Source organism: Chionomys nivalis, chromosome 20 (genome assembly GCF_950005125.1).
Source record: "Chionomys nivalis chromosome 20, mChiNiv1.1, whole genome shotgun sequence".
NCBI classification, from domain to species: Eukaryota; Metazoa; Chordata; class Mammalia; order Rodentia; family Cricetidae; genus Chionomys; species Chionomys nivalis.
Window position 1 is genome coordinate 56,511,510 of NC_080105.1, and position 16,391 is coordinate 56,527,900.

Here is a 16,391-nt window from a genome sequence, read left to right on the forward strand (position 1 = left end):
AGCAGGAGAGACCTGGGCATTCTCTCTTCTCCACTCAGCTTAGATGAGGCTGTGGAGAAGCTGGGTGATCATTGCATGAAACCTGAGACAAAAGGAAGCTAACACGGGAGAAAGCACATCTCACGCTCAAATGCCCCATGTGGTTTAGAAAATGGACCCAGGAGGATGGCATACAATGCACTGAAGTAGCAAAGCATCCTCCATAGCTACTGAACTAATACAATCTGCATGGGTAAGCTCTGGTAAAATTTCCAACCACACAGTTTGTGAACTCGGAGACTGGTACCAAAGAAGTGTCAAGAGAGCACCAGAGAAGTCTTGGGGTCGCTGGCTCCAAGAAATGAGGAAATGCCCTAAACCCTAACAATCTAGTCATTCCTCCCAGAGAAGGGGGACGACAGAAGCAAGGCTTACACTAACACAGGCCCAACCCTGAGAGCCATGCTAAGACCTACAGCCATACTTTCTATCAGACCCAGACATTCTAAAGGCATCAGTAGAGTTCCAATGACGAAATGTGACAGCACATCTCACACGTGAGAAAACCCCAATCCAAAGCCCACAGCACATGTGCATCCCCACACTCGGGGTTTAACTTGCTGCTGCTCCTCTGCTGAGAGGTGCCTCACAAAGCAGTATTTAAATTAGCTTTTTAAAATGTGAGAGGGCCAGGCGGTGGTGGTGGGCCTTTGATCCCAGCACTCCGTAAGCAGAGGCAGGAGGATCTCTGTGAATTTGAGGCTATCCTGGTTTACAGAGCAAGTTCTACGACAGCCAGGTCTACACAGAGAAACCCTGTCTCAAAATACAGATAGATGGATGGATGGATGGATGGATGGATGGGTGGGTGGGTGGGTGGGTGGGTGGGTGGGTGGACGGACGGACAGACGACAATGGATGATGGATTGATGGATGGACAACGGATGCATGATGGATGGATGGGTGGATGATAGGTGGATAGATGGATCAGTGGGTGAATGAATGAACGAATGAGTAAATAAATACATAAGTAAGAGGAATATGTTAGAAATCTACACTTAGTAAAGAAATACCTGCTGTCCCCTTCACCAGAAATTTTGGTTCTTCTGAATTCTACATCTCCTCGTGGGAAATCAGGACTGCCACCTCCACCAGCAGGGGCACTGCCCAGACATCCCATTGTCACTCTCTCCTGCTGTCCTGTTCCTTCTCACTACCCCACTCCAGCCTTTATTCACAGGTTCTTCTTCTCTGAGGAAGGCTGCTCCCATCCTCAGGTCCAGCCCCCCAGAGCAAAGGTTCCGGCTCTGTGAACAACCTGACTTAGGAAGGCTTGGAAGGCGGGCTTTAGGCAAAGGAAGAGTTGCCTTCCATCTTCTGCTCTAAGAGAGCTGCACCCTGCTGACACATGCCCACACTACACCCGCCCTCTGTTGAGCTGGTGGGACGAGTCGATTCCCCAAGAGGAGAGGTGAGACTGGCAGTACTCCTGCAGGGAGTCTTGAAAAGTCCTTACAAAGATTTAACAGGACCACCGTTTTCCATGTGCTCTAATTCAAAAAGGAAACTGTCAGGTTTGCTAAGGGTGAGTCTCAAAAAAGAGTTGATTGGATTGAGTTGTGTTTCATCAAGAGAACTAAGTTTGAGTGGCCTCACAGAAATGTTAAAAACGAAAAGGTATGGAGGGTACAGCTGACCACACTCACGAGCACTTCTGAGAGACATGCACCTCTGAGCACTGCCTGCTCCACAACTTGGGTCCCACTCTGCAACTCCTGGCAGCAGGCTTCTGCACCATCCCTGTGTAGCCAGGCTTATTCTTACACTCGTGTGCACAATGAGCACTTACCTAGGGATGACTGTCAAAGCATTCGCCTCTCTAGATGAGCAGTTGCAGCCTTCAACAGAAGCCCGAATAAACAAGCTTCTGAAAGCACTCAGTCAGTATCTGGGAGAATCGAGTGAGAAGCAAATGCTACCACACACTGCAGGAGCCGCCCGGGAAGGCCTGAAGGTTACAATGCTCCACATTCCATCTTCATGGGCACTCGGATCTCCCAAGGGATCTGCAGACTCTCATGCCCAAAAAGGCTTTGAATCAAAATAAAACATCTTACTTACCAAGCTTCGGTACTGGCTCTGAAGCAATTTTGAAGTTCTACTATGTGAAGACTGGGATCCCAGGGAATCAAAAGACTTTATCCGATGTGAAGAGGGCCGAGCACACACCGAGTCACTTCCTAGTCCAATGTCTGAGAGAGAGAGAGAGAGAGGGAGGGAGGGAGGGAGGGAGGGAGGGAGGGAGGGAGGGAGGGAGGGAGGGAGGGAGGGAGGGAGGGAGGGACGGAGGGAGGGACGGAGGGAGGGAGGGAGAGAGGGAGAGAGTGAGAGAGCGAGCTGAAGACGCCTGTCACCATGTACCCTCCACACATACTGGCTCTAAAACTGGGCCAGCATGGAGAGACACACCAAGTCCCACAACAAATCAGGCCATTTACAGAGTAACAAAGAGCAGATTCTTTATTCCCCAATTACCTCTCCAGGAACAATCTGGGGATGACTAACTTATCAGTTCTTCTCTAGTGCAATCCTCAACAGTTTATAAACCATTTTACAGGTGTTTGTAAAATGTTCCCTTCATCTAGAAACACAATGTAACTGCTCAGCGAGGAACTCCGAGGCTACATGTCACACCACCACCCAGGAGACAGAGAGGCACAGTCCTATGCCACATGTGCTAAGCTAGCACTTCTGAAGACGGCACTACGAATGTGTCAGGTGCACTCTCACACACAGAACCTACTGGCAGAGCCTATTACTGTGCAGCTGGACTACACAGTACGTGCTACCACAGCACAGGCCACTACTGACCAATCATCACTGTGGGACTCAAGGCCATACTAAAGAAGGAATGTGAGTACCAACACTGAGTCTGTCACATCCTTTAAACCTTCACCGTGTACCAGTGAAGTCAGCCCATACCCCAGTGGCACACCCCAGTGCTCTGAACCAGCAGACCCTACTCTTACTGTATAGCTCCAGCTAGTAGACCCAGGGCTCAGGAAAAGGGCAGTTTGCAAACTACAATCTATGTGCTAGGGAGTGGCTCGGAGACAGCCACTGTGCTGAAGGCTCCAGCACCAGAAATTGCTTCCCCAGCACTCACAATTCAGACTCACAAACCACCAGCAGCAGAAGGAACAACTGCACATTCATCACCCAAGAAGCTTCTTTCTCAAGGCATAATGATCACTTTGCCTTGCTATGGAAACCAGACGAGCCTTTACACTCTCACCCTGAGGACACCCAATCAGAGTCTTACCTGCTGTCACTTTATTTAGTGTCACCAAGGAGCTGAGGACCTTGTTAAAGTTCTGCCCCTGATATAAATCATTTGCATCAAAAGTCTGAAAGAAGAAAATGAAACAAGAACGTTAGTACCATGTCATAGAACAGGATAAATGGAACTCTCCCGATGACAAGTAGTTGCACATGGCCAGCACCCTCGGTCTGAAACTCTCAAGAGGCAGAGCAATCTCCACGCAGGTCCCTGGGGAAGGAATTCATTGGAATGTCCTTGTGAGGCATTTCCACACAGGTCATCCAGTCCTTGGAGGACCAAACCAGCTCTGCTCCCTTCTCCACCCGGGTCAGGCAAAAGCAAGGTGTGAGCCAGGGGCCGCCAGTAAAGGCTCATGATGAGTTGTAGTCCTCTCTCCTTAGATTGTACTGACTACAGGACAAGACATGCCAAAGATCTCTTCTAGTACATAAGGTGAATTAAATGCACCCCATCCAAGACAATAGCACACAAGGTACAAGCAGAAGACAACAGGAAACAGATGGAAGACAAAGCAGCTCCCAGGAGAGAGACAGGCAGGGTAGCGAACTCTGGGTAGAGAGCTCTGAAAAACCTGAACTGTAGGCAATCCAGTCTGATCCAGGGCCACTTAACTACTCTGATGCTGAGTCAGTCACACCACAAGACTGAGCCAGGAGAGACGGCACATGAACTAGCCTGGGTTAAAATAACTGGAATCCAAATGTGTGTGTGTGTACCTGTGTGTATGCATTTGTGTGTTATGTGGATGTCCACCCAGATAAATCTAGGAGAGAACGGGCAGATGCCTGGTTAAACCCATCTGACTTTTGTTCGGAGGAATGTATGCACACATATGCCTCTTACAGATACGCTAAAACATGCACAACTCTTTCCAAACACTCTCTAAAGACTGTGTGTCACTTTTGATCACTAAATAACCTCTTTTACAAATAATTTTGATAACCAAATCATACAGTACTGTTATTCTAGAAAAAGTGAGACAAATATATAGAATAGGTGCAAATTATAAAAAGAAAAGCTAAATGCCAAAAGTTAAATATCAAAATGCATACCAAATTAATACAGTCTTGAAGCAAAATAGAACAATCTTGATCTCAGGCCCTGGGATAAGCACCTGTGGGGTGGCCACTAGAACCTCTCCCCTCCTCCTCTTCTGCAGCCAGGGTCAGGAACTCCCTCCTCCACCCCTTCCTGCCTTCCCACACCCCACCTCCTTCCTGCTGAGTCTCACTCCTCTTACTTCCTGAAGCCCTGCCTGAGCCTTGCTGAGCTCCCAGAAATCCCCCAAGTACATTTATCCCACGGAAAACTTGGACCAGTGTCGATGTGCGCACTCAATCCTCGGGCTTAGAGTTTAAAGAGGATGACTACCCGTCTCCACCACTCAGACTTGGGTCGGGTGGATTTGTGGGTCACCCATCCAGAGTCAGATGTACCTTAAGAAAGAGGCTGGGGGTCTAAACAGTTCATCGCTGAAAGCTCATGAGAACCAAACCAAAGGACAAAACCCCAAAAGCCAAAAGACGACTGCCTCGAGCCCCACTGGCCTCGGAAAGCAGGTCTTCCTCAACCCCTTCCGGCGGGGCCCTCGGAACTGTCTCATGGGGTGCAATTTGATTCCCGGGCTGTACCACCTGTAACTTACAGAAAGTCAGCCCAAATAGGAGCTCCTTCTAGGCTCACCTCCTTGCTGAGATTTTGAGGATCACAACAGGTTAAGTTGCATCTTTTTAAAGAATAAAAGGTATTGTTCTGCCCAAGCCTTAGTTTCCTCAGGCAAAATGTGAAATCCCCTTAATTATAAAATGTCACAATGGTGATCTGTCCTTCAGCTCTAAGGTCTAATTCCACAAGAGACACACAGACAAATGTCCACTAACCTTCATTATGGCAAGGCAGCAAGTCACAAACCCCAGCACAACAGGATGTGAAATATGGGAAAGCTTCCTGTTATTCCCAGACTACATAGTTTTCCTACCCGGATACCACGGAGCATCTGACTGGCTGCAGCTGCCTGCCAATGGGCTTCGGCTGACGTCAGAACTCAGTGAGCCTACTGCTGCCTTCCTTCCTCCCCAGGAAACCCAAGGAGAAGATGAGACAAACCAGGAGGCCCATTCTAAGTAAGGCCCAGAGCGTTCAGTCAGGAGTGTTTTTCCAAGGAGCAGGATATACAACTTCCCCAAACAGCAATCTAGACAGCAAAAAGCAAAACCAAAAGGCATTCATTCAGAGGCCGTTCTCACTAAAGAAACTGGAGAAGAGGCCTGGAGCCTTCCCTGGAAGGTCAGTTCCCCAGAGCCATGAGGAGTCTAAAACAGACCGCACAGCCTGGACTCACTGGCCTTCACCAAGAAGACACCACCATAGGCTGGCAGGAAGGCTGGCCTTCATGGCACACAGAAGTAGAAGGAGGCCACCACCACACAGACCTGAAGTATACATGTGCTTCAGGGGAGCCTGCCCCTCTCCCGCCCTGATGCTCCTTCTACCCAGGCACAGAAGCCCGTGACCCTGCTGGCCACATTCCCAGATGGGCTAATTCTGATCCCCAAAGACTTAGCATTCTGGCCTTGATGCCCTTTCCTGCCATAACCTCTTCCACACCTCTAATATGTGCATATTCCCTATTTTAGGGTTCTTTATAATAGCCAATGTCAGGCTTAGTTCTCGTATGAATGCCTGAAACAGGAAGAATGTGCACTGTCCACTGTACCTGCCTGGCAAGCTGACACCAAAACGGTGATCCTCTGTGCAGGCATGAACGTGCCTGGTCACCTGACCAAACTGTAACACTGTCTCAATCAAAAGAACAGCGGGACAACAGAAGCCTACAGAGCATAGCTGGTGAGGCTGACCACTCAGAACTTTCCTATCAGGACAAGTTTCTGATCTCCTTTGTTTCTTTAACCCAGACTTACGGCAGATAGCCTTTCCTCACTGTACTTTCTGGGGAAGCCTGCAATCCAGGGCACATGAAACTGGCCACCCTACAGCCTGGCTGTAGCCCATCACATGGAGCTTAAGTTCCAGGAGCCATATGGAGTGTCAACAAGCCTCTGACCCAGTTCTTCAAATGGGAAGGGCCAAGGCCCAGTGGAGCCGCTGTTGATGACAGCTACCTGCAGCTAGCAGGCCTGGCCGGAGAAGCCTCTGCTGTGAGGCACAGGGCGGGAGAGTGATGCAAAAACAAAGTCCCTCAGCAAAGAGCCTCATCTTCCTCCTCCAACACAAGACTTGCAGAAGCACAGGCCATCCTGATAACCCAGCAGCTCCTCCTCTCAGAACATGGAGACTCAGAATAAAGGTGACTCTGAGCAAGCACTTCCTTCCACACTCCCTAGCAAACAAGGACCCCGTTCCACCTCAAATCCAAAACACAGTAATTATAAACTGTTGGCAGTTAAGGCTTCACAAAAACCTCAAGAGAAAAAAGATGCTGAAATGTATACAAATCGGTTGTAAGGGAGCACATTCCTTCCCAGAGGGTTCCACTGGACCCTCAGTAGATGACAGACCAAGGCACAAGAGGACACACCCCAGGAGGACTCTTTTACGCTGGCCTGTACCACACCACTACGCTGTGTCATCTCTGGACACCTGAGCAACCACACATTTATATCCTCTAAACCCAGCAGCCTGAACTGCGGACATCTGCAGTGCTCTCGTCTATGTCCAGAAGCAGCTCTGCTGCGTGAATGCGGTGCAATCTCCAGGTGGAAAGCCATCAATATGCTGGCTGGAGCTGCAGGCATTTGGCAGCCCAAAGGACTCAATAGGCTAGAAATCCTGATAACAAGAAAACACCGCTGCAAGGCTGCTGGAAGGAGACCTGGATGACTGTGTTCTCACTGCAAGAATAAAGCTCCCCAGTGCAAACAAAAGGAAGCCAGGGCCTCCTCTTGGAAGCTGTGTATATCATGTAGGCAGGAGAGTACATCTCCTTCATCAAGACACAAGCCACGGCAAGGGAAGGTGAGCCATGCAAGGAGCCAATGACTAGACATCATGAATTTAGACTCAGCACCAGCACTAAACACGAACAGAGCCCATCCAGACACTTCACTTGCTGATATCCGAGCTCCACCAACTGCTCCCACACCATGCCCATCTGTCTGCTCTGAATCAGAGCAGCCTGGCCACACAGCACAACCATCATCGGCCACCGTAACTGATATGGCCCTACTGACCTAAAAGCAAAGCAGAATGACTCATACGTACATGACATTCCTAGGTGGCTACACCCAGAAAGCACCTCCTCCCCATCTCATGTCCACAACTGCTGCAGCAGAATGACCCCAGGCTTCAACTCCCCAGCACCCTGGCATCAGCTCCACTACCAAGGGTGTATGAGGAAGCTCTATTTCACAAACACATGAGCATGCACAAAATCAGGACTCTTGGCAGATATTTCTGGAGTGTTGCTTGCAAAGTTTAAAAATATATTTTTGTCTTATCATATTGTCAAATGGAATCTGTGATTTCAGAGCAAGAATGACAATGAATCTTAAGTAAGTAGTGCTATTTAAGTTTAGTGCAAATGCTCCATACTGTTGAGACAGTAAACTCCAGTCCTGGCTCCTCATCTTCTCGGCTTCTGCAGATTTTGAACTTAATTCCACCTCCTTCTGCTCCCAGGGGTAAAAACAGAGTTTCCTAACAGGTTCCAGCAGTAACAGTCCTCTCACCTAACATGCCCCTAACAAGCTACTTCCCTTTCAGATCAGACTCAAATCTTACTGGGTTTATTCTATCAACAACATGCAAACACCATGGCAGAGAAGACATATCCATAGAAGGTAATCAAGGACTGTCAGTAACTTCCAAGAGGGCCTACAGAGAATGGGAGGCAGTCGAGAACTCAGTGACAGGAAGGCAGGAGACAAGCATTTACACAGCTGTACACGTTCTTCCCTAGTCTAGGAGAAACATTCAGAGAGCAGAGCTGGGACAGTGGACAGAGCTCCAGTCAGGAAGAGTGGAAATAAACACACTGAGGAAAAGTGTCACACTGATGTGGGCACAGCCCAGACCTCCCAGTTTAGACCATGTGCCAACTGTGCCTTCCACACAGGGAAAGGAAGCCTCCAAGGGCAGAAATAAGTCCTTCACAGCACACTGCCAGCCAGGAGAGTAGGTGCAGTTCCATCCACACAGGCATCCCAGACAGTCTGCTCCCAGCCCCTTACCTACCTGGCAAAGCACTGCCTCCCTGTCCCTAGAACCTCAACAGGACGCCTGACTGGGCTAACCTAAGGAAGTGACAGCAATTGCAGCTCTAAAAGGCGATGAGAACATCACACTAACATCAAAACTAACAGCAATTACAAACCCCAGGCTTAGGGTTTCCAGACACTGCCAAGAGTCCTCTCCTTCCTCCCACAGCAGGCGGCAGTGAGAAGAAAAAAAAGCCTGAAGTAGGGTGGGGGCAGAGGCCGGGAGCAGTCGGGACAGATTTTACAAGACTGCTGTAGGGAAGCAGATGGGCCCTGAAAATCCAAAGAGTTGGGAACAGCCCCATGAAGCCACGTGACACCAAGCAACACAAGCAACTACACCCACAACCCTTTTCCTCGGACAGAAGCTGGACAGCACCCTGACCCCTCTCTGAGGAGAAGCAGGAGCTCTACACTGATCCAAACAGCAGACCAACTTGAGATGTCTCTGGACTCACAGGACAGACACTGACATGAGAGGAAGAGGAGACAGGAATCCGGCCCCAAGGGCAGTCCCCCAGAGCTCAGCTATGCTGCTGCACAGGAGGACTAGAAGCATGAGGCTCTAGTCAAGGTACTGCTCCTACAGAGAGCTCCAGACTCTCCCTGCCTGCTACTCAGCAAAGTACCACAGTAAGCCCCTCCCACCCACATAACTGCTCATACATGCTGGCTACTGTCACAGGATGAACTGGAGGTCTAAGAATGTGGCTCAGTGGTGGAGTACTTGTCTGTCAAACCCAGGGCAATAGGTCGGATCACCAGTACCACATGAAAAATGATGCATGAGCAAGGTGCATCTATGAGAAACAAAAGAGAAGATGGAGAAGACACACCTACGTGCAGCTGAAAGCCCAGGACACACCAGAGATAGAGAAGATGACCTAAGCACAGCTGAAGCCCAGGACACACCAGAGATGGAGAAGATGACCTAAGTACAGCTGAAAGCCCAGGACACACCAGAGATAGAGAAGATGACCTAAGCACAGCTGAAGCCCAGGACACACCAGAGATGGAGAAGATGACCTAAGTACAGCTGAAAGCCCAGGAAACACCACAGAAAGCAGCACAAGGCCCGGAAGGCCTAGAGGCCAACTGGCTACTGGAACCCCCCTCACTTGCACTGGCATTTATGCTTTAAATGACACAAGTACAGCAGCCACCAGTCCAGAAGCACACCCATTACCAAAGCACCAGGAAGGGGCCGCCCGATGCAGTCCTGCTCCTATGCAAGCCAACCAAAGAGCCTGGACTGCCACCCTTAGCATGCAGCAACTCCCAGGCCCAACAACATCTTCAGCAGGCAGGCAGGTGCGTGCCTGGAGCAGCAACTGAGAGCTTACATCTGATCCACAAGCAGGAGGCACACACACAGGGCAGGAACAACTGGGAACTGCACGGGATAGCTAGTGAAACACAAAGTCCACCCGCAGTGACACACCTCCTCCAACAAGCCACACCACCAAATTCTTTCCAAGTGGTTCCACCAACTGTGAACCAAACATTCAACCATTCCTTCCGGTACAGGGAAGGAGAGTCTCTCCCTCAAACAAGCACACTGTTGAACCTCACAAGCCAGCTGCTGAGCGCGTGCCCACCGCTCCTGTGGGAGCAGATATATCACTCCAGACAGCGGCTCTGGAAACACACTAACACGTCAATGTACCGCTGGGTATACACCATCCACAGGCACAAGATCACATCTCTGCCCTTCAGCACGCTCACATGGCAGAGTAGCGGCATCGCCACACAAGTCCAGCAGCAGACCTGGTCCTGAGACACAAGGAGGAAGCAGTGGTGCCCTGTCCTCAGCTGCCAGGATGTTCCTCCCATGTGAAGCACATGCCTGCCCTGTGTCTTCCCTTCCTGCAGGTCAGCAGTTCTCCTTTTACACCTGAGGCCACATGAGTTCAGAGCTCCAGTCTAGGTCAGACTGATGTGCCCAATAAAAAATCTGCATAAAAAGAAAAAGTAACACAGAGATCAGAAGTGATGAGTGTGTACACAGACAACTGGTTCTGGAAGCAAGGGTGTGTTTTCTCCTCTCCCACACAACCTTCTAGCCTGATGTCACCAGCTCCACTCACCAATGTCTGATGTACTATACAAGAGCAGACTAGAACTTAATATCCCAAGGGCAGCCTCAAGCCTAGGGGTCTGATTCCAAATAGCAACTACCAAAGTGGAAGACGACAGAAGCACAGGTGGCCAGCGGGGTCAGACAGACACCTGGGAAGAACACAGGTAGAGTGCTAATAAGATGACATGCACAGTACCAAGGGAAAGGCTCCCGCACCACAAAAACTCTGAGTGCTAACTCAGCACCCCAGAGACAGAGGGGCGGACAATAAATGTCCTCTCACAAATGCTGTGGGAAATTAGAACACCTTCATGCAGAATTCTTGCCAAAATTATTTAACTAGAATCAAATGACACCCAGGTATACATCTAACCAGACATAATGACACACAACTGTAATCTGAACCCCTGCAAGGGGAAGGGAGAGATAAGGCAGAAGCACCTCAAGTCAAGGCCAAAATGGGCTACACAGTAAGACTCTTGTCAAAAAAGTAAAAGTAAGCCGGGCGGTGGTGGAGCACGCCTTTAATCCCAGCACTCGGGAGGCAGAGGCAGGCGGATCTCTGGGAGTTCGAGGCCAGCCTGGTCTACAAGAGCTAGTTCCGGGACGGGCACCAAAGCTACAGAGAAACCCTGTCTCGAAAAACCAAAAAAAAAACAAGTAAAAGTAAGTGACAGAAACCAAGCTGGAACTATGCAGAGGTGTCTCTCCTCCTGGCTAGCTTACACAGAAGATGCTTTCCAGTCAGCTAACAGAGAAAAGTACCAATCTACAGGCAGAGCAGTAACCAACTCTTGTCTGCCTAGGTTTTAGGCCTTTTCCACAGGGGGATATGTGCCTGGTACTGCAAACCTCGTCCAAAGCTAGGGGTAAAATGAGGAGAGGGAAATATGGGTCCTCCTTCTGCTGTCTTGTTTTATGAGCGTGGTAAAAACCTGCCCTATAAATATTGGGTTTGTACCCATAGATTAGTGCTGTTCTCAGCCTATTTACAGCAGCCGACCACGAATAGGGAGACTCGTGGTAGGAATCAAGTGCTAAGAATGCATGGCGACCGAGTGCTCAGCCCTAAACGGAACATCTATACCATCACCTCCAAGGCCCAGGGAACACAGCAGAAGAGGAGAGGGAAGAATTAAGAGCCAGAGAACGGGAGGAGTGCTGTGACACGGTGTCTTCTGAACAGGGCCCGAGTGTCTACATCCATGAAGTCACAGAGGCAGCTATGTGTGCATTCCGTCGTGGATGAAAGGAGGGGTGCACAAGGGCCCAGCCCTCCCGGAGGAGGTGAAGGCAGAATAGTTGCTAGGGGAGGAAGAGTTGTAGTTCCTTGTGGTTTGGTCAGTGTAAGCCACCCTTGCTCACATAACTCCCCACCTACACTATGCAAGCAACCCTAGTTAAACGCAGTCAGACACAGGGAAAAGACATCAGAGGAGGACACGGGACTTGCTGGGAGGAAAAAGAGATAAGAGAGGACAACGGGGGAACACCGTCAAAGTATACTATATTTATGCATAAAATTGTAAAGAACATATAAAAAACAAAGATTCCATGTCATAAATGATAAAGGTGAGGGAACAGTTCTTTGTTAAACTGAAGAGGCATGACAGGGTAAATGATACATGACCTCTACTCAGACCCTTCCAAACAGGAACACAGCATGTCCCTTTGAGAACAAGGTGCACATCTGAACATGCTAAGTGGCTTGGAAGCAACGAAAGCCACATCCATAGTCCAACACATGCACCAAGTACTCAGAAGCATCACTGGGCCTGTAATGTAGTGTGAAAGCTTAGCAAGATAAAATGAACCAGCACGTAGAAACTCGCAGAGAGAAAACAAGATGCAGAGCACCAGCACCAGACAGGCACTAAGGCCCAGGGCCATAGTAAGGCGTTCCAGCAGCTGCTCGAGCTTCTGCCGTGGAGAACAGGGCAGGAAGCATCTAGCATCCCCTTACCACATCTAACCTCTCGAGGTGGAAAGGAAAGCACCTATCCTCCCACCGGCCTCGGCAGGGAGCCATCCCAGAAGGTCCAGCAGCCTGCCCGCCCAGGATGGCAGAGTCACAGCTCACCCCCCTACAACTCACGCTGGGCAGCCAGGTGGGCCCAGTGCTGTGGAGCCACAGCTGGGGGAGAAGCGTGTTCCTCACTCCTGCTCTTGGCCACCAAGCCGTGCCACTCTTCGGTACTCCTGTGAAGTCAGTGGGTTCCTCCCTAGCTGGGTCACATGTGCCATCTATGCCCCTCAGCACACTCAGGTTTAAGAGACAAGTTGGTGAGCTCTAAACACCAAACACATCAGTGCTTTCCAAGACTTCAGCCTCTGTAAAGCCCCACACACTGAAGCCCACCAGGCTATGAGCCTCCCTCACGTGTAAGCCCCTACAGAGGAGTGAGCCTGCCATTCTCTGGGGGAGAATAGTACAGGCCACAGGAATCAATGGCACACCATGAGGGTCCCTAACTACAAGAGAAAACATTAATACAGACGATAAAAATTTGGGCAGACACATATGTTCTGGGTAGTTATTTTTGAGACATACTCATCTAGACTTCACATCCAAACACAGTGCGAGGGTTTGGCTTTTGTCTCACTTACCCAGTGGGAACCTGTCCTCTGCTGGTTCCCAGAGCACAAAGGACACTCAGAGACAAAAAGATGCAGGACAAGGAGCTGTCAAAGAGAGAGAGGGTTTCCCCATCCAACCAGACAATCGCCGAGGTTTGTTTCCAAAGGCAAACAGCAACGTGACGACAAGAAACCCGTCTGACCAGACTTAGGGAAGGTGGGAGGGGCTGAGGATCGAACTCTGTGAGACAGCAGCATCTACCCAGCTTGTGCACAGCTCTGCTCTGCGTTCCATCCCCACAATGGGGGAGGGTGGTGATAAGATATGATAAGAGACAGGAAGTAACCAGAGGGACAAGGTGAAAGGCCACCGTGAGTATCTGCAGGGTTCCCACAGAGACAGCAGTCACCCTATTTCAGGGCTCTCAGCCACGCCTGTGCATCTAAAGCGTCATCTCACAGCCACCCAGCTGTCATGGCTATCACTGTTTCATTTGCCACAGGACCGAGGACGAAAAAAAGCACAATTCTCACTGAAGCATTTTCCTACTGTTTAGCCAACCCTGAGCATCCCTGAAAAACACCCAAGTGACCTAATGTAGCAGGATAAAGCATGTTTCCCATACAAACGCCTGGTCCACCCATGTGATCTAATGTATACAGGATAAAACATACTTCACATATGAATGCCTGGTTCTTACCTACCCTGGTGCAGTGACACCGTCCAAGACTGAAAAGCTTTCCCAGGCCCACGTGGTCAAATGAGCCAGTCCAGACAAGCCACCAACATAGAGCAGCATTACCTGTGACAGCCACAGCCTGGCCTGAAACCTGCACTCCTACCTGAAGGCTCAGAGGTACAACCCACCCCATGCCAATAACTGCCTACATGTCCACTGGACACCAAACTGAGCTCAGCTGAGCTCCCTATGAGATGGAGAGACAGTTCAGTTCAGAACTCTTTGTGGACTTCTCCCTTTTGTATGTCAACCTTCCCAGAATTCCCCCAAGCCTCCGACAGTAAGGACTGAAGGGGCACCTTGCCCTGTACAGGACCTGAAACGGCTGTAGGCATTCCCTAGTAGCTCAGAGCAGAAGCAACAGGTCAAAGAAAAAGGCTGCACAATGGGTAGTCCTCCATCCTGCTGCTGCCTGGGACCTCCTCAGTCCCTCTTCCCCTAGAACTGCAAAATGTGCCAGGTACAGTTCCTAACTATGCCTAGGGCCCTCCCTCCAACTCTGAAACTTCTACCATGTCTCAATCTGCAGGACCTCAAGGTCGCTAGGACCTAGGCATCCTTCCACAAGGAAGCCAGCACCAAAACCAGGGCTCAGTACCAGTCAGCAAGTGGCACAGAGCCATCTACCAGCCATCTGTCCTCTCATACTGATGCCATATGCCAGGCTGACAGCACCCACTGGAGACAAGTCAGAGTTCACACAAACCATCTGACAGACACCTTTGATCTGCAACCGTTTATGCAGCAAGGCTCTCAGAGAATGAAACTAAACTTCTGTAGTTCTAAGGACAAAATAAAGGAGTGCATGGGGAGGGAAGAGGAGGAAAACTGAGGTAACACAGGCACCATGCAACTGAGCCCCCCACCATTTGTCTCAGACAGCACCTTAAGGCCTCTGGATGGCCCCTACGGTTCCTGAGAAATGCCCAAGGATCCCAGGCCCCTAGTTGGACACCCTAACAGTTCCAAAAGACTGCTGGAAGGACACTTTGTGGAGTTTTTGCCAGTTCAACAAATGTCTACTTAGTGATCTACAAGCAATGACACATGTTCAAGGACCCACAGACACACAGATAGCCTAAAACACCCAGAAAGAAGGGAGGAGTGGCACTGGAGACAGTCTGCATTCGTCACAGAAGACAGGCTGCCCCAAGCACAGGTACAAGAAGGCAGAATAATCACTGGCCGGGGCCACAGCTCTGTCCCCGACCTCTCCGTGTCTCAGTTTCTAGGCACTAATGCCACTTCTCAAGAGCAGGGGAGGTGTTAAGGAGCTGACACTGTGAAGCTATGACTCCTAGCACAGGTCACAAGTCACTGATCATCATGGACGTCTCCAACAGGAGGACACTATTAGAACTCAAAGGTCCAAGAGGACAGAAGCCAAGAGGTGATGGTCTTTACAGAGACCAGTCCACTCAGGCCAGCTCTTGGATAGGCCCAGCCCGACAGAACTTCTTGGGTCACAGGCAGGAAAGTGGCCCAAGTCACAGGTGTCAGAGCAGCAGAACAGCCAGCACAGAGAGAAGGCAGGGAGACAAGCTGGGGAGAGACCACTGAATGGGAGGTTGTACACTATGCAGACCTTTCCAGGGACAGACACTGTCCTGCAGACCTCAAAGCCAAAGGCAGGACTACAGCAGCTCATCTGACACTGCAGCAAGCCACAGAAGACTAGGAACTCAACTCTAAAGGGCCAGGAGCGTGGACTACATTCCAGCACCCCAGTTTCTCAACAGTTAGAATAAACCCACACCTCACCCCTGCCATGGCCCTTAGAGAAGAGGCATGAATCCTAAAGAAAAGCAAACCCAAAGCCAGACTCCCTACCTAGCCTTGCATGCGTGCCTCATGTTCATCCACAGACAGGGACAGCACCCTTTCTGCTAAAGGCTGCAATGGGAGGTCTACAGCCAGGGAAAGGTCTAGAGAGGCCAGATCAATGCACCTGCAGCAGGAAGGATGCAAACAGAGCAGGGAGGCCTTCCCAAACTCACACACTCACTCAACACTGAGCCGGCTTCAGACAACAGAACAGTTCCACTGGGCCGTCTACACAAGCCACCCTGCAGTGGGCGCTCCCTTTCCTTCTCACAGAGTTTTCTGAGGCAAAGATCATGGAAAGCTCCAATCCTTGGGTCTTACCGGAACCTCTCCACTCCCAGAATGCTCTGTCACCCCTTGATCCCCACTGTCTTCTCCTAAATCAGGCCATCATCAGGACTCTCCCCATTGGTTCATGTAATGTAGCAGTTTTCTCTGGAGGAAAATTTGTTAAGGCATGGGACAGAGAAGGTGAAACAACAAGGTACTTTAGGACAGAATGTTTACAAAGAGGTCCAACAACAGATGTTCCAAAGAGGGGTCAAACACACCGGTCCTACAGCAAAGCTCAATTAAGACAGAAAGTAAACAATTCAGAATAGCTTCAGGAAGTCCCTGAAATTGACCACATT

General features: G+C 50.0%; 1 protein-coding gene across 5 annotated transcripts in view; it reads right to left on the reverse strand.

Annotated features, from left to right (window-relative positions):
- The window catches only part of Arhgef7 (Rho guanine nucleotide exchange factor 7), a 106,116-nt gene that overhangs the window by 52,915 nt on the left and 36,810 nt on the right, over positions 1-16,391 (reverse strand). For 4 of the 5 annotated variants that reach the window (XM_057752168.1, XM_057752166.1, XM_057752165.1 and 1 more), the window contains 2 exons: positions 3,302-3,386; positions 2,101-2,231 (listed from right to left, as the gene is read on the reverse strand). In XM_057752168.1, coding sequence (XP_057608151.1) covers positions 2,101-2,231; positions 3,302-3,386 — 216 coding nt within the window. Of the gene's footprint in view, positions 1-2,100; positions 2,232-3,301; positions 3,387-5,202; positions 5,267-16,391 lie in introns of those variants that run through there. The other variant, XM_057752169.1, reaches the window with a different exon arrangement.